At 40.9% G+C, this 26,807-nt stretch overlaps 1 protein-coding gene and 1 pseudogene across 2 annotated transcripts; one reads left to right on the top strand and one right to left on the bottom strand.

Moving 5' to 3' along the window:
• The first annotated feature begins 3,247 nt into the window (after positions 1 to 3,247).
• Positions 3,248 to 5,891, top strand: LOC145348060 (uncharacterized). Its single transcript, XM_080196197.1, has one exon. It carries the CDS (start codon positions 3,765 to 3,767, stop codon positions 4,614 to 4,616), a length of 852 nt encoding a protein of 283 aa, XP_080052323.1. The 5' UTR covers positions 3,248 to 3,764; the 3' UTR covers positions 4,617 to 5,891.
• Positions 5,892 to 14,063: 8,172 nt separating this feature from the next.
• LOC145348040 (uncharacterized) lies at positions 14,064 to 19,528 on the bottom strand (annotated as a pseudogene). The gene is made up of 2 exons (XR_013887898.1): positions 19,497 to 19,528; positions 14,064 to 18,722 (listed from the first exon to the last, which is right to left on the bottom strand). The product of XR_013887898.1 is annotated as an uncharacterized LOC145348040 (transcript).
• Positions 19,529 to 26,807: the final 7,279 nt, after the last annotated feature.

The following is a 26,807-nucleotide window of genomic DNA, read 5'->3' as shown; positions in this document are numbered from 1 at the left end:
TCTGGGACCTGCTGGAAAATAGGTTTCTCTCTCCAGAGGTGTTCTGGAGGCTCAAGGACTAACTGGCTGCAAACCAGCAAGTAAGGCTAGGTTTTTTTAACTGATTTTGAAGAGGGGTTTATGTGTATGAGGAATTCTGCTTAAACTGGAACTGATAGGCTAGCAGTTAAGAATTGAGTCTTGTTAAGTATTTCAGTTGGTAAAAGTTATGCTAATTCTTTTTGTAATAGTTAAACTGTGTTGTTAAATATTGTTTCAATAAAATCTTCCTCGTGGATCAATAGTCACACCTGGAGTGAAACACCTTATCCTCACAGTAATACCAAAATCAAAACCACTGGGTTTTAGTCTAACTTCATAGTATACCTTGGAGTTTCTGATCTGATCCCCAACAGTTGTAAGTGGAAAGATGTTTCCACTGTATGGGGGAGTTCAAAATTGGAGAAACTTCTTTCTCGAGAGTGATTAGAATGCGCAATTTGCTTCCAACAGGGAATAGTTGAAGCAAATAATTTTCATGTACTTGATTCGAAGCCAGGTGAATAGCCAAGGGAGAAAGGAATGGAAGGATCTGCTGATAGGGTGAGACAAAATAGGTAGGGAGAAAGCTCATGTACAACATAAACACAGGTAGAAGCAGATGGTCTGAGTGATCTATCTCTGCCAATGGGTTGAGATAAAAGGTTGCATTTGTTATCAACACAGTTTCAAGTGTTTTATTCTGTCACCACATTACCGCTGATGTATTAGGCAGCAGCCAGGACCAAAGATGGTGCTGCTCAAATAATCACAGCTGTGTTTTAGACAACATTGTTTAATTCCTAATTAAAGCAGAGAGTGTCTGTCACTGATGGAGAGGGAGCCAAAGTCAGACTTAGACCAAACTCACTGCCTGAGGCCCGAGTGTCTGCTGTCTGGTATTTGAAACTGCTGATTCATTAATCATTAAAAGTAACGAGGCAGCTCAACATAGTTCAGATGAACATACTGAAGGTAAATTACTTCTCCAAAAACAGAAAATGCAGGAATATCTCAGCAGGTCTGACAGCATCTGAGGAGAGAGAATATGGCCAACGTTTTGGGTCTGGATGACCCTTCCAGACTTGAAATGTTGGCTCTATTCTCTCTCTCAACAGATACTATCAGATCTGCTGAGATTTTCAGCATGTTTTGGTTTTGTTTTGATTTCAGCATCTGCAGTATTTGCTTTTAAATTACTTATTCCTTCTATTGCCCCCTCTCTCTCTGTATCCCCCTCTCCTGCGCATGTGCTGATATCACCACGTCATGTCATCGCTGCCTTGGATGCTGCGGGTCTTCCTCTTCTGCTGTCAAACATATTCGAGGCTACACATCCCACACTGATGTTGTCAGTTTGAAAGCCCCCGAGAATGAATTTCCACATTAGAAATCTCTGTCAAACATTTATCAGGGGAACTGAGACAGCAGCTGCAATAAATGAGGTTTTATTCAGATGGGACAATGACAAGTTTAAATCTCCACCTGATCTGCTGCTCAAAGTCGCCTCCGTTTCCCTGGTCAGTTTCCCAAACTTCAGGAAACTCCTGTTACTCCAGAAATATTTGGATTGACTGTGAGAGACGTCAATCAGAGAGCCCACCTACTCTGACCATTCTCTCCTCTTCCTCTTTCACAGCTGCTTCACTTCCTGTAGGGACTGAAAACCAAGTCAGGAGATGGTGAGTGAAGGAGCAGAATTTATAATAATTACATTGCAAAATATCCACACTAATATTCAGGCAGTCTGACTATCCTGTGGGGAATCAGGTGTGGAAATGTCCCTTATGCTGTGTGAGAAGATCCAGCTGAGGCGCCTGTTTATTCGGTGCTTTGCGTTGAGCTGTTTGATTGGAGCTGTGTGTTGGATATTGTGTGTTTATTGGAAGCATTTCCCTTCTGATTTACAGGCTGAGTTTTGTTGTTAGGTCATTGCTGAATGAGAAGGTGAAATGTAAGTATTTGGGAAGGACAACGACATATTTATTGAAATGTCTTTTAACATCTTCCTTAAATATTTTACCTGAAGGGCTGTGTAATTTCCAAAAGCCAGGGTTTGCCTTGATAGTTTGCCCAGTGCTGTGCCTGATCGCAGAATTTGAGATGTGCAGTCTGAGTGAGTGCAGTGTATCTCACTTCCCAGGAAAAACCAGTTGTTAATGTCGCCCAATCTATTTTGAAAACAGTCTCCCATCCATTGACTTTGTCTACACTTCCCACTGCCTTGGCAAAGCAGCCAACATAATTAAGGACTTCAAGCACCCCGGACATTCGTCCATCTTTCTCCGTCAGGAAAAAGTCTGAGGTCACGTACTAATTGACTCAAAAACAGCTTGTTCCCTGCTGCCATCAGACTTTTGAATGGACCTACCTTGCATTAAGTTGATCTTTCTCTCCATCCTAGCTATAACTGTAACATTAATTCTGTACTTTCTCGTTTCCTTCTCTATGAACGGTATAATTAGTATAATGCATAAGAAACAATACTTTTCACTTTATGCTAATACATGTGCCAATGTTAGATCAAATCAAATCAAAAAGCTACACTGAAGCAATATTTTCCGTAGCTTCCAGTATTTCCTGCCCAGTGTGTTTTCTTCAAATAATTGGTGAAAACGAGGAGAAATTCCAAAATTTCCATTGAATTAACATTTCTCCAGGGTGTTTTTATATTAAAGACATACTGTAAGAGTAAAACTGGTCTTCACCAGCACAACATGAGTTCATTGTGAATTGATAGCCTGTTTTACACTCTGCCAGACTGTTTTCCATTGCCCTCATGGTGCCTGGGAAGATACGGCCTGGGTGGAGAAAAGAAGGTAGCCATGTTGTCTGTTCCTAATCGTGATCCAGTGTTCCTATTGGAAACAGAGGGTGTGTGACAGTCAAGTGAGGAGATAGAAAAGAATTGCATTTGATTCCCTAATGAATAGACCTACTTCACATTAAGTTGATCCTTCTCTACACCCTAGCTATGACTGTAACACTACATCCTACACTGTCTCCTTTCCTTCCTTATGTACGGCATGCTTTGTCCATATAGGGCGCAAGAAACAATACTTTTCACTGTATACCAATACATGTGACAATAATAAATCAAATCAAACACAGGAATAGCAGACTGGCACTCACTGTGGAACAGTCTCTTAACTGAGAAGTCAATTACTTCAACAAAGGAGAAGAGGGAGTTGGATAAAATCATGTTTCATTTTTCTATTTCACAGAAGGATTGCGCCTACTACAGCAGAGAATAAGAGAAGATAGATACCGCAGCTGGATCCTAACTATAACCAAGTAACAACTGTGGGAAGTCATCCAGTCCCTTCACAGCGCTGCTCAACACATCAAATTATGCAGTGCAGAAGAAGGGCTCTGGCCCATTGAATCTGCACTGATGTATTAGGAACTCCCACCCAATCCTAACACAGAAGGTTGGACAATAAAACCATCATCTGGAAATCAGTCAGGTTAGGGGAGCTTTGATATGTCATTAGATCTGAAACTGGTCAGTGATGTGGAATCTTTCATTAGTACCAACCTTTCTGAACATTTGGCTGTAGCTGATGAGTCAGGGTGAGGCTGGGAAGAAATGTGAGTGGCTCCAAGTGTGGTGAGACCTTCAATCATTCATCGAGCCTCACTGACTCATTCCTGCAGGTGACAGGCTGTTCCAATGTGAAGTGCTTGTGGCAGCCTCCACTAGCTCATAGGACACACAGCGTGCATCATCACCCAAGGACAGATACATGGATGAGAAACTATTCAAGTGTGCAGTCCATGACATGGTTGTTAATTTATCAATGCTCAAAAATCACCATGTGGACATAGGAGAGAAGCCGTTCAGGTGTGATGTGTGTGACAAATGTTTCTCACGGTCATGTAACCTTCGTGATCACAAACGCATCCACACAGGAGAGAAACCATTCATTTGCAACGAGTGCCACAAATCATTCTCACGGTCACTGTATCTCCTTTCACACCAACACATTCACACAGGGGAGAAACCACACACGTGTAAGGTGTGTGACAAATCATTTTCACAGCTCTCGTACCTCCTTGGCCACCAACGCATTCACACTGGGGAGAAACTATTTATCTGCAATGTGTGTGACAAATCATTCTCACGGTTATCAGTCCTCTGCATACACCAACGCATTCATACAGGCGAGAAACCATTAAAATGTGAGATTTGTGACAAGGCTTTTGCACATTTATCAACATTCGTGAATCACCAACGCATCCACACAGGGGAAAAACCATTCACATGCGATATATGTAACATATCATTCTCACGGCTATCGCATCTCCGCGTACATCAACGCAGCCACACAGGGCAGAAACCGTTCACATGTGAGATGTGTGACAAATCTTTCTCACAGGTAACGAAGCTCCGCATGCACCAACGCATTCATACAGGGGAGAAACCATTCTCGTGTGAGGTGTGCGACAAATCATTTCCACAGTTACCAAGTCTCCGCATTCATCAGACAATCCACACAGGGGAGAAACCATTTAAGTGTGAGGTTTGCGATAAAGCTTTTGCAATTTCTACAAGGCTCCTAAAACACCAGATGATTCACACAGGAGAAACCATTTAAGTGTGAGGTGTGTGACCAAGCCTTCACACACTGATAGCTAGTAAATGACTGACATATTCATAAGGTGGGGGGCACATGGATTCATGCGCGAGGCATTTGACAAATCATTCTCAAAGTGATTGTCCCTCCATGCCCACCAATGCATTCACACTGGCTAGATTCCGATCAAGCCTGAGTTGTGTGCTATTGGTTTTGTGACGTCTTCGATCCTCCTAATGAAGCAGACAATTCACAAGTGGGAGAAGCACTTCAGGCATGAGTTTGAGAGATGGTTTTCCATCCCTCCAGTTTCCTATTTCACAGGTGAATGCTCATAGGGAAGGAACCATTCACATGTGAAATACGCAGTAATTATTCTCACAGATATTTAATCTCCTGGTCAATCAGAGAATCCATATGGGGGGAGAATCATTCAGGAGTGAGATATGTGACAAGGCTTTCAGACAGTAAGTGTATCTCTTGGTCCATCAACACATTCACAAAGAGAGAAACCTTAACAGCATGAATTCTATAATAAAGCTTTCACACAGTTGTTGGACTCCTGGAGCATCAGTGAACCCACACAGGAGACAAACTCTTCCAGTGTGACATGTCAGGATTGTTTCACCTACTCCTCTCATCAACATCTCCATGTGACTTAGAGCCAGCTCACCTACTTCGCTTACGCTGAGAGTTGTCTATGTTCATAAAATCATAGAATCCCTATGGTGTAGTAGGAGGCCATTCGGCCCATCGTGTCTGCACCGACCACAATCCCACCCAAGCCTCATTCCCGTAACCCCATAGTTTTACCCTCTTCATTCCCCCCCCAACACTAGGATCAATTTAGCATGGCCAACATAAACTGCAATCTTTGGACTGTGGGAGGAAACCGGAGGTGTTATTTGCCCTCCAGCGCTCATGCAGGGAAACTGATCTTCCAAGGCACTATCTTTCTCAACAGTGTCTTTCTCTAATTTCTGCCACCATCAGTCCAATCATTTCAAAAACACCAAATTAATCTTTGTCCACTTTTTTTATACTGTTCCTGTAGAGTTGTAAAACTTCATTAAAGGCATTTTTTAAAGTGAAACTAAAAATGTATTTCCTTTAATACACAACTACTGAAATATAAGACAAAATTTAAGGCTATAGGTGATGTCCAACACAACAATGCAAATATAAATGACATATTTCCTGACACAATATTAATTATACTCTGGGAATGATCTTGAGTCATTTTCAACTTTTGTTATATTTGTTGATTCACTCTGAGCTGAATATTTTCTTTCTGCTGTTTTATCAATTTTCTGTATAAATTTGTAACTGAGAATAAATTCACTTTTTAACATCCCAAAGCACATGTTTTGTCAGCATGGTGTATTCCTATTCACTGAAACACTCAGGAGCCTAAAATAAGAGTCCTGTACACGTGTTGGTCAATGTCATTGTGGGCTGGTGTACTTTCTCCTTTAAAATTTCCAATTCACAGGAAGCTTTCCCTAAGAAAAAAGCTTGTATGTATATTAACTTTGGTGAATTCAGGACTTCCAAAAACATATTGAAGCCAAGGAATTGCGGTTTTGAAGTGCAGTCATTGTTGTAATGCAGGAAAGACAGCAGTCAATTTCTGCACAGCAAACTCATAAATAGTAATAATGACCAGCTAAACTGTTTTTGTAAGGATTCACATTGACCAGGACATCAGGGATAACTCCCCTGCCTTTCTCAAACATCGTGTCATGTGATCTTTTGCATTCACCTGAGCAGTCAGATGGAGTCTTGGTTTAACTCATCTGAAAATGGTACCTCTGACAGTGCAGCACTCCCTCAATGCTGCACTGGAGTGTCAGTCTCTGTGTTCAAGTTTCTGGAGTGAGACTTGAAACCACAATCTTCTGACTCAGATGAGAATGCTAACTAATGGCTGACAATAATGCATTATATTTCATTGAATCCCTACAGTACAGAAGGAGATAATTCAATCCAATTGAGTCTGTGCTGACCACAATCCTATGCAGGCTTAATTCCAACAACTCCACACATTTCAGTTTCTAAGGGGTTAAAGACCCAAGGCTGCGTACAGAATGTTTTCCCTCTGAACTGAAAGCCTGAAAGTTTGATTTGATATAAAGTCATCAGTTCGAGCTGTAAGTGTCAGTGTTGTCTTTGTGTTTGGTTCCTGAAGCTGTGAAAGGTGATAAAGTCCCTGGTGTCAGCTGGAATGGACATCTTAAAGGATTGCCTTCAATCCATACCGCTGATTAACCATTCTGCTTTCATTCACTCATGAAAATTCTGTTGTTTAGACACACCTTTAGCAGTCTGTCACGAATAAAACTCAAGGAATAATCCACTCTTCCCTGGAAAACTCTATTAGTTTCAGTGAGGGTTTTGAGCTTAACCAGATTCAGAGAACAAGGTTGTGGGTTCAAGTCCAACTCCAGATGGATTATTCCATGAATGTGGGTTAAAGTTGTTGCCAGGGTCATACAAATAATTTCTCAGACTCTGGGCTCCTCATACAAACCTCATCCACTATTTAAATTATCTCTAGGCTCCCCATACAAACCTCACCCGCCATATAAATTATCCTGTAGATGTTTACACACTGAATTGACCATGAAGCCAATCAGTTCATAATGTACCGTTAACTGCTTTAACTGGTCCCAGACTAATTTTTTGACAGTTTAATTCAATGAATCCCCTTGAGAAATATACAACAACAGGTGCTCAGGTTATGGTTGGGACATTACATTTGTTTCTGTTGGTTTTGTTGGCTGAAATGGAATTTCAAATGTAGGTTTGATGTTTACACACTGCATTAATCATGAAGGCAATCAGATCAGAACGTACTACCCATAAATAAAATTGTTTCAATTGGTCATAATTACATTGCATAATATCCACACTAATGTTCAGGTAGTCTGACTATCCTGTGGGGAATCAGGAGTGGAAATGCCCCTTATGCTGTGTGAGAAGATCCAGCTGAGAGACCTGTTTACTCGGTGCTTTGTGCTGAGCTGTTTGATTGGAGCTGTGTGTTGGATATTGAGTGTGTTTATTGGAAGCATTTCCCTTCTGATTTACAGGCTGAGTTTTGTTGATGGGTCATTACTGAATATGAGAAGGTGAGGTGTAATTATCTGGGAGGGGCAGAGGCAACATTTATTGAAACGGCTTTTAATGTCTTCCTTAAATATTTCAATCTGAAGGCCTCAGCCTTTCCCAGAAGCCTGGGCTTGGATTTGATCATTTTGCCCAGTGCTGTGTCTGACAGCTGAATTTGAGATGTGCAGTCTGAGTGAGTACAATATTTCTAATTTCCCAGGCTAAAGCAGAACCCTTCAATCAGCTAGACTGAAGCAATATTTTTCCTTAGCTTTCAGCACTTCCTGCCCAGTGTGCCTTCTTCAAATAATTGATGAAAACAAGGGGAGAAATTTCAAAATCTCCACTGAATTAACATTTCTCCTGAGGGTTTTTATATTAAAGCTAGACCCTAAGGCCCTAATTTTACTGTTAAGGCCACCCAAGGCTTTTAAGATCATGCCAGAGGCCATTGTTCTATGAGCTTTGCCGGCCCCGGTTTCGGGGCAGCCTTGCTGGTAAAATCAGGGCCAAAGAGTAAACTGGTCTTCAGCACAACAGAGTTCATTGTGAATTGATAGCCCGTTTTACACTCTGCCAGACTGTTTTCCCATTGCCCTCATGGTGCCTGGGAAGATAGGGGCTGAGTGGAGGAAAGAAAGTAGCCATTTTGTTTGCTCTTGATCATTATCCAATGTCCCTGTTCGACACAGCGGGTATGTGACATTCAAGTGAGGAAATAGAAAGAACTTATATCTGATCCCCACACAAGGGAATAGCAGACTGGCATCCGCTGTAGAACAGTCTCTAAATTGAGGAGTCAGCACCTTCAGCAAAGGAGGAGAGACAATTGGATGAATTCATGTTCCCTTTTCCTGTTTTACAGAAGGATCGCACCATACTACATAAGAGAATTCAGAAAGGATAGACATCTCAAATGGATCCTGACCATCATCTGCATAACTGTGGGAACACATCCAGTCCCTTCACTGTATTGCTCAACACAGAGAAGGCTGGGCAGTGAAACCATCATCTGGAAATCAGGTCAGAGGAGCTTCGAGATATCCTCAGATCTGAAACTGGTTCGTGGTGTGGAAGTGCTGTCATTTTTCTGACCCTCATGAATGACTGACTCATTCCTACAGGTGAGAGGTTGTTCAGTTCACAGGTCTGTGAGGAGCACTCTTCAACCTTGTGAGATCTGATATGCAAAGTGCCTTTGTTGTACAGCTGTTTACACAAAGACAGCCACTTGGAAGGAAATGATTGAATTGTGGGCATTGTAATAAAAGTTTTGTGACATTTATGAGGCTGCTGATACAGCATAGGATTCACACAGGGGAAATTCCCTTCATGTCTGTGAGAAGACTTTCATCCAATCCTTCCATCTTCTATCACAGAAGTCAAATCACAGAGGAGAAACCATTCAGGTGTATGGTGTGTGACAATCATACTCATTCTTGTCATTCTTCTGCACCCACACATTCACAGCAGGGAGAACCCATTCACATGCAAGGTGTTTAACAAATTTTTGGATTCATTGGAGCTCCAAGGATACAAATCATTCATATGCAATGTGTGAGATGAATTATTCTCAATGTCATCAAGCCTCCTGTTCCATCAGAGGAGTCAACAGTGAAGTAAGCATTCAGACCTGATGTTTGTGATTAAGTTTATGGGACATATTTGATTTTCCTATGACAGCAGAGAAATGAATACTGGAGAAGATCTTTAGATATGTTTGTGACAAGCCTTTTACTCATACTTCAACTCTTCTGAAACACCAATGGATTCTCACAGGAGACAAACCATTCAGGGGTGAGGTGTGTGCTGAGGCTTTCACACAATGTATTCCCTGGTGTCTCAACGCACACACGTAGGGGAGAAACCCTGTGAATTCTGTAATAAAGCCTTCACACAGTTGTTGGACCTCCTGGAACATCAGTGAACCCATATGGGAACCACTTAGTCAAATTCTTGCCCACTTTGTCATCAGAATGTAAATCTCTACACAAGCACACTGCAAAGGACGTTCAGTGGTATTGGGGCACAGAACAAGAAGCAGCTTTCACTTACATTAAACAACTAGTAATAACAATGTCAGTGCTGAAATACAATGATGTCAATGATGGAGTCACCTTGCAGTGAGATGCCAGTGAAACAGGACTTGGAGCAAACCGCATGCAGCAAGGACAACCAGTTGTGTTTGTATCCAGAGCATCGTTCAGTTTCTGTTAATGCTATGCACAGATTGAGAAAGAGTGCCCAGATATTGGCTTTGCTTATGAGCATTTCAACCAGTACCTGTTTGGGAGAAAGAAAGTGATGGTAGAGTCTGACCACAAGTCACGCCAAAGCATCCTTCTCAAACTACTTTTATCTGTTCCAAAGTGTTTTCATAGGATGTTACTTTGCAGGAATATCACATGAAAGTGAAGTATGAGCAAGGGAAGCAGATGTACATTACTGACAAACCATCGAGAGCTACACTCTCTTGGAGAAAATGATGATGCTGGTACAGAGTGTGAAATCTTTCAGATTTAACAAGAAGTAACAGCACAACATTCTCTGAAATAATCAACCAAGTAAAGGCATTGAATCTGACAGACAAGTGTCTTGTTCAGATCAAGCAAACTACAACAACTTATCAAATGTTGCAGGAAGTTGTGATGAAAGGACGGCCTCAAACCATCAGGGACAGACCTGTTGCTGTATTGGGCAGACAGAGATGAAGTGATTGCCCAAGGCAAAAAGACCAAGGTCATCATCCTTAAAAAGATGATAAAAAAGATACTGAAGCATATCCACACAAACCATCAAGGAATCAAGTCTAGCCTAATAAAGGAAAGAGAAGTACTTTACTGGTCAAAAATGAACATGAGATTAAGGACCACATCAGCCAGAACATCAAGCTAAGCAAGCTAAAGAGCTGCTCATGACATTCCAGACAGTCCATAGATGTATCTTGGAGTTGACCTCTTCACTCTCACTGGAATTGATTATCTCATCACAGTAGATAGCTATTCAGACTACCAAGAGTTAGACCAGCTGATATCAACAACTGCCAGTGAGATTGTAGAATGCGTGAAATAATATTTCAGTCATCATGGTATTCCTGTCATTGTGATGAGTGACAATAGCCTTCAATTCATGAGTGAAGACTTCAGACATTTGATTAATGTTTAGGAAATTCAGTATGATACATCATCCCCACATTATAGCCAGTCAAATGGAAAAGCTAAGGCAGCAGTGAAAATTGTCAAATGGGTCATCCAAAAATTGACTAGATCTAGCACAATAGCGTAAAGATAATGTTACAGTGGAGAAACACACCTACTGAAGACAAGGAAATTTGTCCAGTCTAGTGACTAATATCATGCTGCACCCAGACTATTCTTCCAACAACTAAAAAAAAACTGCTGAGACTTGAAGTAGTAACAGGAGTGAGTGACAAGATTAAAGTGAAATGACAGAAAGATAAATTCCACTTTAATAAACTGCCAATTTGTTGCCAGAATTGGAGAGCTGGTCAGAGTGAAAGCATTGAATGCAGTCAATAATAGCCAGCTCACATGAATAACCAGATTTATTGCTACAGCCACAAACATCTATGCACAACTGGAGCAGCTGCTCCTTCACAGCAGACAACTAATGAGGCAGGAGAAAATGGCACAAGAGATGGTGACAGGGGTCGAAGCTCAGGGGGGAGTTATTTATTCACCTCAACTTTCCCCCAGCTTCTATCTCTCATTCTTCTCCTCCCTACCATCCTTCTCTTTCATCTTCATCTTCTTTCCTACTTCTCCAATCTCCTCATTCCTGTGTCTCTTCCCCAAATCCTTTCTTTTCCTTCTCTTCTGCTGTCCTATTTCTTTCACCTATCTCATTTATCTTTGTTTCTTCCTTTCTACTACCTCTCTTTCTCCTCCACAGTTCCTTTCCTCTTCCATTTGTCTCAATTCATTTCTCTCTCTCTTTCTCACTCCCAGCATTATAAAGATGAAAGGGATAGAAAGTTAACCATTTTATATTCTACCGTTAAAGATAAAAAACAGAAACTTCATACAATACCAGGTAATAATGTAACTGTAACTATATTTAACTATTTCTCCTGTTTCTGTGAATAAAAAACTATTATCTGTAGGTCTCCAGTCTACATGCTGAAATAATTACTAGCCTCAGCATGTAGACTGGAGTTATGAATATAACTGATTGGCGGTGCCTGAACGCCCAAAAACCCTGAATGTAATTTGAAGAGCCATCTCAAACAGGCAAAATTGGCAGAAACTCACCACCCACATTATTCCCATCTGGGGCTATGGTCATTTCTGTGGTTCGTACCAGCTTCCAGGGTGATGTTTCTTAAACCAGTGTTAAAGATTGCAAATATTCAGTTCACGTTTGACATAGTTTACATTTAAAATTCATGTTACAGTCAAATTTAGCTAGATTATGCTGATTAAAGCAGCAAGGAATTTTACTAAAGAATTTTTTTTAAATTTGTGACAAATTGGAACATTTTTATCTCAGGGTTGTGACCTGATTGGTTTCATGCTGTGTGTGAACATGGAGAATTTCTGCATTCATTTTCCAGTATTCAAAATGCTTCAATAAGCGGTGAAGGTGGGAGTGGGTGTGAGTTTTGTACAGGAAGCCCAGAACCTCCAGAATTCTTAGTGTGGTCTTGACAACAACTTGAACCCATGTTCCCAGAATAATCCATCTAGAGTCGGACATTAAAGATTCCAGGACACTATGTTGGAGAAGTTTTTTTCCAATGTTCTGGTCAATATGGATCCCTCAATCAATATCACAAAAACAGATTATTCAGTCACATTTGTGAAATCTTGCTATTCTTCCAAAAATCTAGTTAACGATTCATAACTTTTAGAAAATAACTTTGTTTTAGGGATTAAAATTGTAACTATATAAATGGGAGTGTGTCTTTGAGAAACTGGTAATAATTCTGATGTAAATGCAATTAAAACAAGCTTGGAGATTATTTCAGTAGAAAACTAACCTATGTTTTAGGGTGAGGGGTAGAGGTATGAAAGTGGTAAACAGTAGGAGGTCACCTTGAACTTTGTAATGGAGCCAAAAGGTCTACACTTCATTAAGTTATGTCTGTAGTTTCTGGATGAACAAAGAGACATAGTATTAAATTGGAGCTAGGCTGTTCAGGGGTGACATCAGCAAACACTTACAAAAAGGGGACTGGAAATCTGGAACTCTCTCCCCACAAAAATCTAAGTCTGGGGATCAATTGAAAATTTTAAAACTGAGGTTGATAGGTTTATTGTTAGACAAGGGGATTAAGGATTAGAGCCAAGGCAGGTAGATAGAGTTAAAAAGCGGATCAACCATGATCTAATTGAATGGTACTACAAGCTCAAGGGATGACTACAGTTTCTACATTCCTTTAATTCCTCTCAATTGCCCTCTCCACTTTCATCTCCAATAGGTCAGTGTCATCCCTTCACCGTCCAGCTAAGCTTCCGACCTTATACCATCTTCATCACAAAGATCACCTACCTCCCCCTCTGTAACCTCACCAATTTCCAACACCTCTACCCACCTGCTGTTGAAATCCTCATCCATACTGTGTCAGACACCTCACACCGAAACATCCTCCGTGTGATTCTGCCAGTGATTTATGGGTGTTTCTGACTGCATGACGCTCAGTTACAAACACTTCATTTGGGTCCCCTAATGTGTCAATGTGATGGTGATCCAACATCTGGCTTACTGGTATAGTTTACCAAACTGGTAATCCAGAAACTAGGACAATGCTCTGGCGTTCCAGGCGCGAATCCCACCACATAGGTGGTGAATCATCCTGTGGCAGGATTGGGTGATCTGAAAACAAATCATGCCCCATAATTGTCCAAACCTCACACTTGGATATTTTCTTCTTCCGTGTAAATGTGCCAGTGACTCATTAGGCCTAGCAATTGTGCAAAGCCCTTATTACACACATCACAATTTGAACAACTTCTGTCCAGTGCTAAGACTTGATATTGCGCTAGGGCTGATGAGTGTGTTAAGGGATTCTCCCATGTGTGAACGCCTGAGTATCATAAATACATACTAGATATATATTTTATACAGATAGACACATGATACTCAGAATTTAAGCAAGAAATGGAATAGGATACTGGCCAAAGGCTCGCTGAAGGAGGTGATGTTGAGCCACGCAGATTTTTCACTAGGTCCTAGTTTGCATCAAACAGACCCCCACCAAAATCCTGAGTGTATTCGCAGAGAGATTCCATGATTGCACTGTAAGACTCAAGGTAAGGTGTATCTTTATTCTGCTAAGAGTATACTTTACATTTAAGTAACATTATTGTTAAATCAGTCACTGTTTGCAAACAAATACTTAACCAAATTGATTTGAGGAAGAAGCTCAAAATTTGGACACAATTGACAATTTTAAATTCTGAGAGTTAGTGCACTGAGGAAAGAACATGTTAGTTAGCAGAGTTTAAAATGTAATTGTACAGCTGTGAAAGGGGCATTCTAGTTTGTACCCAGAATACCAATATAAACCTGTAATCTTGAAGAAATTTGGAGAAATCCAAATCGAATTTACCTAAACATTTCACAGAATCACAAAATCCTGACAGTGTTGAAGGCCATTCGGTCCTTTCAGTCTGCACAGACAACAATCCCACCCAGGCCCTATAACCATAACCCCACATATTTAACCTGCTAACCCCTCTAAACTACACATCTTGGGACATCAAGGGGCAATTTACCTGTGTGCACGTTTGGACTGTGAGAGGAAGCCCGAGCACCTGGAGGAAACCCACGCAGACACAGGGAAAAGGCTGGAATCAAACCCAGGTTCCTTCAGCTGTGAGGCAGCAGTGCTAACCACTGTGCCACCCCACTTCATTGTAGAGTTAAAGAATAACTGCTAAAATTCAAATTACAAACACATTACGCTGACTTTGTTTCAAATTTTCTGAAACACATTGGAACTTGAAAATTGTTTTAAAGGAGGAAAGAATATACAAATGGGAAGGAGAAAGCTACATCTTATAAAGTCCTAACAATGTTAGGCTTTGTGGGTTTTAAACAAAAAGAAAAAAAAAACGTGATTTACACATGTAGATTCAAACTAACAACAGATTTATTGAAGGAGCTGTTGCTTGTACAGAGGACAAACTGAATCTAAAAGCAGGAGCCTCTTAAATGCTCCAATGAAAAGACCAACAAATCATGTCACCTGTTCTCAAAGCAATCATGCAGCTACTTAAATATATAACACATGTCCTCTCCCATACAAATAATCAGTAAGGTTAACTCCTTGTGTGCTGACAGCTGCTTGTTATTTTTAAATCCACCACAGAACTTGTGTACTGTCAGATGTACATTGGGCAATATTAGGATTTAAATGTATAAATTTACAGATATGATTGGACACATTACATTAGTCCACTGCGTTCCTGGCCAGAGCCATGGTGAATTGTTTGCTTTTTTTTAAAACAGATGCTGATGGTACCCACCTCTGTATGAATTTGCCAAATTCAAGAACTTATCTCCAGGCAACAAATTTGGACTCAGACTTTTCTCTCGAAAGACTCGGCTTTAGCCAATCATAGTAATATAGGAACAGGAGTAGACCATTCAGCCCAATGAACCTCTTCCACCAATTAATACAATTATGGTTGATCAGACACTTCAATGCCTTTTAAACCCACTGTCCCCATAACTCTATATTATTGTTTATCAGAAATCTACCAATCTCTGCTTTAAACATACTGAATGACTGAACTTTCACAGCTCTCTAGGGTAGAGAATTCCAAAGATTCACAAACCTGCATGTGAAGAAATTTCTCATCATCTCGGTTCTAAGTGACATCCTTCTTATTTGAAATTGCGTCATCTGGTTCTGGACTCCCCAGCCATTTCTCTCTTTATTCCTTTCAGTATTTTGTAGATTTCAATGAGATCATCTCTCAATCAGGCCATTTTGTGATCATTTGTTATCTCCCGAGAAAAAGGGTTAAATTGTCCCATCCAGCCTGCCATTGGAATCGTAGTGGGTGGACCATGCAAAGTTCCATTGACCTTGGATGGGAATTCCTGGCCTTGTGCCGAGCACAGCCAGAAAATCCTGCCCACAGTGTTTGAATATGGGAAATATAGTCACCTCGAAACTGATTTCAAACACTTCCATCTCTGATTTAAAAACAAGTCTGGGCAGAACTGTTTCTGAAATTGATAAAATAATTGATATGTGTTGTTATTTCAAGCACACAATGGAAAATTTACCTGACATTTAAAGGGCTTAACAAATCTTATGTTTTATAAATTGCTAATGGAAATACAATTCATCCAGTTGCTCAGTATCAAAATAAAAAGTTTGTTTTTGGAAGAAATAAATGGAACACCAACAAAAGCTGTCAGCCTACAACATGGGATCATTTACAATTTAACAACAAAAGTCCCACACAATTTAGCAGATTTCTTTGGAGAAAATATTTTATTGGACTGTAAAGATTTTTTGGAACTCATGAACAAGACAAGATGGTAACCAGATCACCTTGGGTGTAGGTCAATGGAATATCTCAATATGGTACTAATGTACCACAGATGAGACAATAAGGTGATACCTTACTCTTCGAGATATTTGTGTTTTTGCCTGTGAACTTTTTAAGAGAATGAATTTGATAGTCTGACTACCATTAAATACTGGACCATACAGGAAGAGATAAGCAAAGTTCTTGAGACACAGATCTTTTAAGTAAGTTACCTGAAAGTCAGGAAGAATTAATTACTCAATGATCCAATTAATAATCTTAAAAAAGCAGCTCAAAGATATTCTCTGGGAATGGAACATTCACTCCAGGAAGAAAGGGTAATGACAATTCTTTTGAATGATCTAGTGAGCGAATGAGAGAATCAAGCAAAAACAACAATTGAATCAATCAGGGAGGAAAATAAAAGGCTCACAATTATGTGGGGGTTTCACCTTTGGGTCCTGGTTGCTGGAATATATCTGAACCAATATGAGACAGATGCATGAAGTCCCCTCACAGATCACGAATGATCATTTAAATTCCTTATCAAAGTGTTTTGGGGAGATGCCATAAACACAGCAATCTGGGGTTAACATTTGTAATATTGTATGTACTTGTATGTATCTACAACATGTATAATATGTAAGTAAAAATTGTCCTTTTCTGTTTTTATTTCTATATTTTTTGTTTTCTCTTTAACCAAGTTATCTTTCATTTTATTTACTAATAACTGTTTAATAGTTGCCTAATAAAGATCAAAAGTTTCGTTCATTGCTTTTTATTGAGTCACACAATCCTGTTCATCCAGAGTACGGCTCCAAAGCCAAATAAGACACTAAGGGATTCTCAAACTCTTGCAGACACCTCACGCATGAATGGTTTCTCACTATTCAGTGTAGATCAAATGGTGTTTCAGGAGATCGATGGAGTGGGTGAAAGCTTTGTCACAAGCATGACACCTGTAGAATTTCTCCCCTGTGTGAAATGGCTGGAGTCCCAGGATTGAAGAAAGCTTCATCACAAATCTCACACTTGAATGTTATTTCCCTCTATGGATCCTCTGATGGAGCAAGAGGTTTGATGATCGTGAGAATGATTTGTTACACATTGCACATGTGAAAGGTTTCTCCCCCGTGTGAATACGTTGGTGCGCGCGGAGGTTCGATAACCGTGAGAATGATTTGTCGCACACCTCACACCTGAAGGGTTTCTCCCCTGTGTGAATACGCTGGTGTCTCAGCAGCCTTGTAGATATTGTAAAAGTTTTGTCACAAACTTCACACTTGAAAGGTTTTTCCCCTGTGTGGATCCCCTGATGGGCCAGGAGGCCTGATGATCGTGTGAAAGCTTTATCACAGACTTCACATTTGAATGGTTTCTCCCCTGTGTGCACACGTTGGTGTAAGCGGAAGTATGATAAACGTGAGAATGATTTATTACACACCTGACAGGTGAATGGTTTCTCCCCGGTGTGAACACGTTTGTGTGCACGGAGGCCTGATGACTGTGAGAATGATTTGTTGCACACCTCACACGTGAATGGTTTTTCCCCTGTGTGAATGGGTTGGTGTTCAAGGAGACTCCATGACAGCGAAAATGATTTATTGCACACCTCACATTTAAAAGGTTTCTCGCCCGTGTGAATACGTTCATGTGTGCGAAGATGAGATGACTGTGAGAATGATTTCTCACACTGCTCACAGGAGAATGGCTTCTCACCTGTGTGAACATGTTGATGTGCGTGGAGGTGTGATAATTGTGAGAATGATTTGTAGCACACCTGACAGGTGAATGGTTTCTCCCCAGTGTGAACACGTTGGTGAATCAGCAGGGTCGATGACTGTGCAAAGTTTTTGTCACACACTTCACATTCAAATGGTTTCTCTTCCATGTGGCTTTTCAACAGATGTATATTTTGTGTCAGGAGACCTTATGATCAGGTGGAGTCCTCCTCACAAAACTCACACTTGATGAGCTTGTCACCTGTATTAATGAGTCAGTGGTTCATAAACCTCAATAACTTATTGAAGCTCCTAACACACCTGGAGCCCACTCACACTTCTTCCCAGCCTCACCCTGAATGGTAGCTCACAACCAATCCTTCAGAAATGGAAGGTACCACACCACTGACCAGTTTCAGATCTGATATGACAAAGCTCCCTGACCCGACTGATATCCGGATGATAGTTTCACTGCCCAACCTTCTCTGTGTTCAGCAATGCCATGAAATGACTGGGTGTCTTCCCTCAGTTATGCATTTGTTCCTTCGGTGATGGTCAGTGTCTATATGTGCGGTATCTATCCTCTCTGTGTTCTCTGGTGTAGTATGATGCAGTTCTTCTGTAAAACAGGAAAAGGAAACATGATCTTCTCCAACTCACTCTCCTCCTTTGATGAAAAGGTTGACTCCTCAGTCAGCAACTGTTTCACTGTTTCTCTGTGTGGCGATCAGAGGCAAATTCTTTTTCTTTCTTCAATTGATTGTCACAGCAGAGACACTGGACAGTAACTGGAAGCAGACAATATGGTTACTTTCTTTCTTACACACAGACCCTCATCTTCTCAGATACGGTGAGGGCAATAGAAACATTGGGTGGAGTCTCAAATGGTCTATCAATTCACTATGAGCTCATGTCATGCTGGTGACAATCAGCTTTATCCTTAGCATGTGTTTAATACAAAGAACATTCAGGAGAAACATTAAGTAAAGGAGATTTGAAATTTCTCCCCTTGCTTTCCACATTTAAGGAAAACGCATTGGGCAGAGGTACCAGAAGTTAAGGAAAATATTACTTCAATGTACCTGCTTGAAGGATTCTGGTTTATCCTGGGAAATTAGATACACTGCACTCACTCAAACTACACATCCTAAATTCAGACATAACACTGGGCAAAACTATCAAATTCAAGCCCAGGCTTTTGGAGAAAGCCAAAGCCTTCAGCAAAAATCTTAAAGAAGGCATTAAACGACATTTCAATAAATGCCCCTCCACTCCCAAATAATTACACCTCACCTTCTCATATTCAGCAATGACCCATCAACAAAACTCAGCCTGTAAATCAGGAGGGAAATGCTTCCAATAAACACACTCAATATCCAACACACAGCTCCAATCAAACAGCTCAGCACAAAGCACCGAGTAAACAGGTCTCTCAGCTGGATCTTCTCACACAGCATAAGGGGCATTTCCACACCTGATTCCCCACAGGATAGTCAGACTGCCTGAACATTAGTGTGGATATGATGCAATGTAATTATTATAAATTCTGCTCCTTCACTCACCATCTCCTGACTTGGTTTTCAGTCCCTACAGGAAGTGAAGCAGCTGTGAAAGAGGAAGAGGAGAGAATGGGCAGAGTGGGTGGACTCTCTGATTGACGTCTCTCACAGCCAATCACAATATTTCTGGAGTAACAGGAGTTTCCTGAAGTTTGGGAAACGGACCAGGGAAACGGAGGAGATTTTGAGCAGCAGATCAGATGGGGATTTAAACTCGTCACTGTGCCATCTAAGTAAAACTTATTGCAGCTGAGGTTTGCAGAGAAGGTGCACTGGAGTGAGAGAGAAAGGGGGCCCCAGAGTAAAAGAGGAAGGAGCCCTGGAGGCATAGAGAAATGAGGTACAGAGTCAGGACATGAGTGCACCAGAGAGGGAGGGAGAGGGCACAGAAAACTGCCAACCTTGTCTGTTTTGGCCTATGTGACTCCAGACCCACAGCAATGTAGTTGATTCTTTAATGCCCTGGGAAATGCCCCAGCTAGCCACTTTGTTGTATAAAAACTTTTAGAAAGTCTACAAAAAGGAATGAAACCACGTTGACCACCCAGCATCAACCTAGACACTGGAAACTACAAGGCACATTCAGCCTTGTTGACCCTGGGGACTTGTGCCAAAATTAGGAGAGCTGTCCCATGGATTAGTCAAACATAGGTGCGCTCACTGATCATAGAATTCCTGCAGTGTAGAAGGAGGCTATTCGGTCCATTAAGTCTACACCAAGAGTAATCCCACTCAACCCAAATCCCTCTGATATCAAGGGGCAATTTTGCATTGCTAATTAACCCAATGCGCATCTTTTGCCTGTGGGATTTAACCAGAGCACCTAGAGAAAACCCACACAGACACATGAGAACATGCAAACTCTATACACACAGTGACCCAAGCCTGGCATTGATTCCAGATCCCCTGTGCTATGAGGCAGCCACCCTAGCTTGGCCTAGCAATAGCCATTCTGAGGTTGTCCTGTCCCATAGGAAGGACTGACCCACCAGAGGTGGCAACAAAGTCGTATACTGTTAGGAAACAGATGCCTTGGGAATCCTGAACATCAACTTTGGACCTCACAAAGTCTCTGGAATCCAATTAAACATACTTGAACACTCCTCAGTTGATATTCCATATTAAACACCAATTTGAAGAATCACTGAGAATAGTATAGAATGTACCTTGTGTGGGGAATTCATTGTCCACCACCAAGAGTGGCTCAGTAGTACCACCACAGACTAGGTTGGATTCTAAAGCTCATAGCTGATAGACGGGGCAGGTGGTGAGGAAACCATCATCTTCACCAACTTCAGATACTATGGGCCCTGATGTAATAGCATAATACTGAAGACTTGTGCTCCATATTAAGACCCAGGCCAGAAACCTCCAAGGTGTTTAATGAAGTTAGCCCAGATCCTAGTTTTATATTTCATTTTGGCATAGGTGAGCATAAGGTGTTCCATTCCAGGTATGATTCAAGTAATCCACTAGGAAATTTTTATAAAACAAAGTTTTTTTAAGCACACAGTTATAATATTTCAAAAAGAAGTTGCATAACTTTTACCATTTACAAGAATTAAACATAATACATTATAACTCCTAATGTCTATCTCTTTGTTCTATGTTAAACACCTCATATAGATAGATTTTTGAACGGTAAAGGAAATTAAGGGTTATGGTAAGTGGGCAGGTAAGTGGAGCTGAGTCCACAAAAAAAATCAGCCATGATCTTATTGAATGGTGGAGCAGGCTCAAGGGGCTCTTATGTTCTCATTATCACAATACCCAGAAACCTCCTCTGATGGTGATGCAAACACCTCACTAGTTCTACATTAGATGTATTGGCCATACTAAATTCTCCCTAAGTGTACTTGAACAGGTGCCGAGTGTGGTGACTAGGGGATTTTCACAGTAACTTTGTTTCAGTGTTAATGAAAGCCTACTTATGACATTAATAAATAAATTTAAACTTAAACCTACCAACTTTGTTTGAATCAACAATAATGACATGGTCCTTGGCTATTTCATTTACTTAGCTACTTTCTCAAATGAAAAAGGCTTCTACATCCTCATCAAAACTTGGCAATACTTGGACATATTTAAACCGATCCCCACCAGGCCTTCGACTACAATGTTTTCACTCTTTCTCACTGTCATCACCACTTCCAGATTGTACTTTTCCCTGTACCTTCACCCTTTTAAGTTGACATTCACTTTTCACTGCCAGCTTTTGAAACTCAAATTCTCTTTCTTTTTCCCTTTCCTCTCTCTCTTTTCATTGTGTTCCACTAATGCTTTTCTTTTTCTTCTGCTTTTAATTGCAATTCAAACTCTTTCACTTCCTTTTCATGTTCAAGCTGTTTTACTTCTTTTGCTCTTTCTTTTGCTGCAATTGCCCTTTCTCTTGCTTTTGCTACTCTCTCTCTTTGTTTTGCTTCTTAACTGTTTTACTTATAATTGAATTCTAGCCATTTCCAATCATGCTGACTGTGGTTCTGGCAAATATACATGCTGGACTTTTGCTGCAATTATCTCCGCCTTCTTCATTCTTTGAGTCCAACTGTCTTTGAGTCCAATAATCCCAAACAAAACAAAGAATATAGATTTTAATTTGGTAAAGAGGCCCCAGTTGTTAAGACCTAGGTCAGAAATTCCCAAGTTGTTACATAAAGTTAGCCTACATCCTAATTTTTACATTTAATTTTGGCATGGGTAAACATAAAGTGTTTTACAACAGGTATGATTAAATTGACTCACTTAGGAAGCTTTCATCAAATAAAGTTTATTTAAGAATATAGTTAAAATATAACAAAAAGAGTTAGCATAACATTTACCAATTACAAGAATTAAATACCGCATGGTATTCCCAATATCTCTGTTGTCCCAAGTTAAACACCATCCCACACAAATATCCATTCTTCAGACTTGGCACAGAAATAAGTATGCTCATGTGATGCTGGATTTGCAGTTCTTTTACACCTGCTGTATTTGGTCCTTTGAATGTTGGATCAAATCTCTGAAGCTTCCCAGTCCTGGAACATTCAGCAAGTCTCTGGAGAGAGAGAGAGAGAGAGAGACCAGCTTCCAGCAGCAACTGAACCAAAACTAAAACTCCAACTCTAGAGAGAAAAATACCACTGATGGTTCTCTCCACTTCAAGCTACTACTGAAAAGCAAAACGAAAAGCTGGACTTTTCTATGAATCAGAAATGTCCCTAGCCACATGACATAAACTGTCAATCAATTTCAACCACCCTGCTTTCCTTTCCACATTTGCATCCTTGGCCTTTTGAAAAGTTCAAGTGAAGCCCAACAAAAACTGGAGAAGCAGCACCTCATCTTCAATTCAGCAGTCTTCTGGACTGAACACTGAGTTGAACAACTTAAGAGCATTATTTCTCCCCTCCACCTTCACCCCATTTTCCATTTATTGTATTTCATTTCTTCTTTTCATCTTATTCATCCAGTTTTATTACTTCATATTCTTAGCATCATTTTTCCATTTCTGAAACCTCACCCTCCATCTTGTCTCCTGAACACTCCCTCCTCCTAGGGCCAACATTCCTCAGATTGATCTCTGACAATCTGTACCTTTGTTCTGCTGCTCACACATTCCAGTCCCTTAATGAATGCTAATTAGCACCATTCTCAGTCTTAATCATCACCACTTACATTCCTTTATCCAGTTACTGCCCTACCAACCCACCCTCATAGTATAAATCTTGTTCTTTTTTGTCTTTAGCTCTGATGAAAAATCATCTAGACTTGAAACATTGGCTCTATTGTCTCTCCATAGATGCTGTCAGACCTGCTGAGTTTTTTTCAGCATTTCTTGTTTTTGTTTCAATCAAGTTCCACTCAGCAATCCCAAAAGGACCATTAAAACCCCCAAACACTGCATTAGTCCACATTAAAAATAACATTTCAATTATACTGCCTCACCAGCAATAAAGAACACACCACAGACAACATGGTGCCAACAAAATCCTGCAGAGAAACATGATTAAAATAGATTTAAAGATACAGTACCATCACATCCAGAACGTGCCATGCCCTTAGCCAAGCTGTTCCAGTACATACTGACAGCTGCCTGGCAATGTGGAACACTGTACTGGTATGTTCTGTCCACAAAATGCAGGACAAATCCAACCCAGCCAACTAACGCCTCATAGTCTACCCTCAATTTCTATCACTCGCTGATGATAGTCATCAAGCATGCTAGAAAGTAGCACTTACTTAGCAATAACTCTCTCACTGACACTCAGTTTAGGTTCTGTCAGCATCACTCAGCTCCTGACCTCATTACAACCTTGGTTCAAATAACAGTTGAACTCAGAAGGTGTTGTGGGGTAAATCAAGACGACCAGTATTGTCTTAACTTTAGACAATACAAAACTCACAAGACAGATATCTCTGTAATAAGAACATAAGAAGTAGGAGCAGGAGTAGGCCATCTAGCTCTCCGAGCCTGCCCCGCCATTCAATAAGATCATGGCTGATCTGAAGTGGCTCAGTTCCACTTTCTCCCCATAACCCTTAATTCCCTTGTCTACCAAAAACCTATCTACCCATGACTTAAATATATTTAGCGAGGTAGCCTCCACCACTTTAACCGGCAGAGAATTCCACAGATTCACCACCCTTTGAGTGAAGAAGTTCCTCCTCAACTCCGTTCTAAACTGCACCCCCCCCCCCCTTATCTTGAGGCTGTGCCCTCTAGTCCTGTTGTCTTTTCTGAGCAGGAAGAAACTCTCTACCTCTACCCTATCCATCCCTTTCATTATCTTATACGTCTCTATAAGATCCCCCCTCATCCTTCTAAACTCCAACGAGTACAGACCCAGTCTATTTAGTCTCTCTTCATAGTCAACCCCCTCATGTCTGGTATCAGTCTAGTGAACCTCCTCTGCACTCCCTCCAAGGCCAAAATATCCTTGTGCAAGTGCGGCGACCAGAACTGCACACAGTACTCCAGCTGCGGCCTCACCAGTGCCCTGTACAGTTGCAGCAAGACCTCCCTGCTTTTATATTCTATCCCCCTCGCTATAAAGGCCAGCATCCATTCACCTTCTTGATCACCTGTTGCACCTGCAGACTGGGTTTTTGCGACTCATGCACAATGACCCCCAGGTCCCTCTGCACCATAGCATGCTGCAGCTTTTCGCCCTTTAAATAGTAATCCTTCCTACTATTATTCCTGCCAAAGTGGATAACCTCACACTTTCTAACATTGTACTCCATCTGCCAGGTCCTCGCCCACTTGCTCAGTCTATCCAGATCCCTCTGCAGACTTTCCACACCCTCTGCACAATTTGCTTTTCCACTTATCTTTGTGTCGTCAGCAAATTTCGTCACCCTACACTCAGCCCCCTCCTCCAGATCATCTATATGAATGGTAAATAGCTGAGGCCCCAGCACCGATCCCTGCGGCACTCCACTAGTTGCCAATCAGAATAGCACCCATTGATACCAACTCTCTGCCTCCTATTAGACAGCCAATCCTCTATCCACGCTAACACCTTACCCCCAACTCCATGCCCCCTAACCTTCTGAAGCAACCTTTTGTGTGGCACCTTATCAAACGCCTTTTGAAAATCGAGAAACACTACATCCACTGGTTCCCCTCTGTCTACCGCACTAGTCACATCCTCATAGAATTCCAATAAATTTGTCAAACACGACTTCCCCTTAACAAATCCGTGCTGCGTCTGCTCTATCAAACAATTCTTCTCCAGATGCCTCGCTATTTCTTCTTTGATGACGGATTCAAGCATTTTTCCAACAACAGACGTTAAACTAACCGGCCTATAATTCCCTGCCTTTTGCCTGCTACCTTTTTTAAACAGCAGCGTAACATTAGCCGTTTTCCAGTCTTCCAGCACTTCCCCAGAATCCAGCGAAGTTTGGTAAATAATCACTAAGGCATCCACTATCACCTCTGCCATTTCCTTCAGAACCCTGGGATGCATTCCATCCGGTCCTGGGGACTTGTCCACCATCAGTCCCGCTAGTCGATCAAGCACTACCTCTCTAGTGACAGTAATCACATTCAGGCCCTCAACTCCTACCATCCTTCTATCTTTAATATCTGGCAAACTATTTGCGTCCTCCTCCGTGAAGACCGAGGCAAAAAACTTATTTAAGGCCTCAGCCGTTTCCTCATCTCCCACCACCAAATCCCCCCTCTCATCCTCTAAGGGTCCAACATTCACATTGTACTCCATCTGCCAGGTTTCACCCACTCACTCAGCCTATCTAGATCCCTCTGCAGACTTTCTACACCCTCCGCACAATTTGCTTTTCCACTTATCTTTGTGTCATCAGAAAGATGTAACATTTATTTAAAGAAAATAAGTAGCTACAAGGAGATCACCAAGAAAGTGTTAAATAGCTCTGAAATACAGCAACAGGACCTCACCAATTAATCTGACATATATAATCAAAAATAGATCAATTATAGTTTTTCTTATCAATCATTCCTGCCTTACATTAGCTTGAAATCAATTACATTTAGAGTATACATATCAATAACAATCCCTGATTTGCACTCAGCTAATTGCATTTTACCATCCAGCATAATGATATCTTATTCATCCCTTAAATCCAGATGCTAACTCCATCTTGGGTAAAGTCACTTCCCTGTTGCCTGGCTGTCTTAGATGCTCACTACAGGGGTCAAAATGGATGTTCCCACCGGATCATTGCCAAACTAGATGGACACGTGATCCTGTGTACGGACATGTTCTCACATAAGAAACTTTCTGACATGACTTTTGCTAACTACAGGGTTCCCAGGCCTTTGGTTCTGAACTACTCACTTTTACCATCATACTTTGTGGTAAGCTGCTTGTGGCTGAAGTGAACAATGATTCATATATACTTAAATTACATTTAAATTTCAGCATTCATCTTTTAAAATCATAATTACTTGTTTAATTATTTTACTCTCGTTAGCTAATTATCTTGTTTCAAGGATCATTTAATTCTTTATTGGTAGCTCTGTCAGTGCCTTAATATATTCTGTCTAAAAATTTTATTAACTGGTTAGAAATCTCCCACTCCCAGAAGGTGAGGTGAGAGTGACTGCCCTTGACATCAAGACAGGATTTGACTGATTGCAGCATCAAAAAACCCTAGCAAAACTAGAGTTAACAGCAATCAGTGGGAAAATCCTCCATGAATTGGAGGCATAACGGGCACAAAGGAAGATGTTTATGGCTCAACCATCTCAGTTCCAGTACACCATTGCAGGAGTCCCTCAGGGTAGCATTCTAGGCAAACTATCTTCAAATGCTTTATCAATGACCTTCCTCTCATCATAAGGTTAGA

This window comes from Carcharhinus amblyrhynchos, chromosome 9 (genome assembly GCF_965287045.1).
Source record: "Carcharhinus amblyrhynchos chromosome 9, sCarAmb.v2.hapA, whole genome shotgun sequence".
In the NCBI taxonomy this organism is placed as follows: domain Eukaryota; kingdom Metazoa; phylum Chordata; class Chondrichthyes; order Carcharhiniformes; family Carcharhinidae; genus Carcharhinus; species Carcharhinus amblyrhynchos.
Note: the sequence above shows the minus strand (reverse complement) of the source record. Positions and strands in the feature narration are given on the sequence as shown.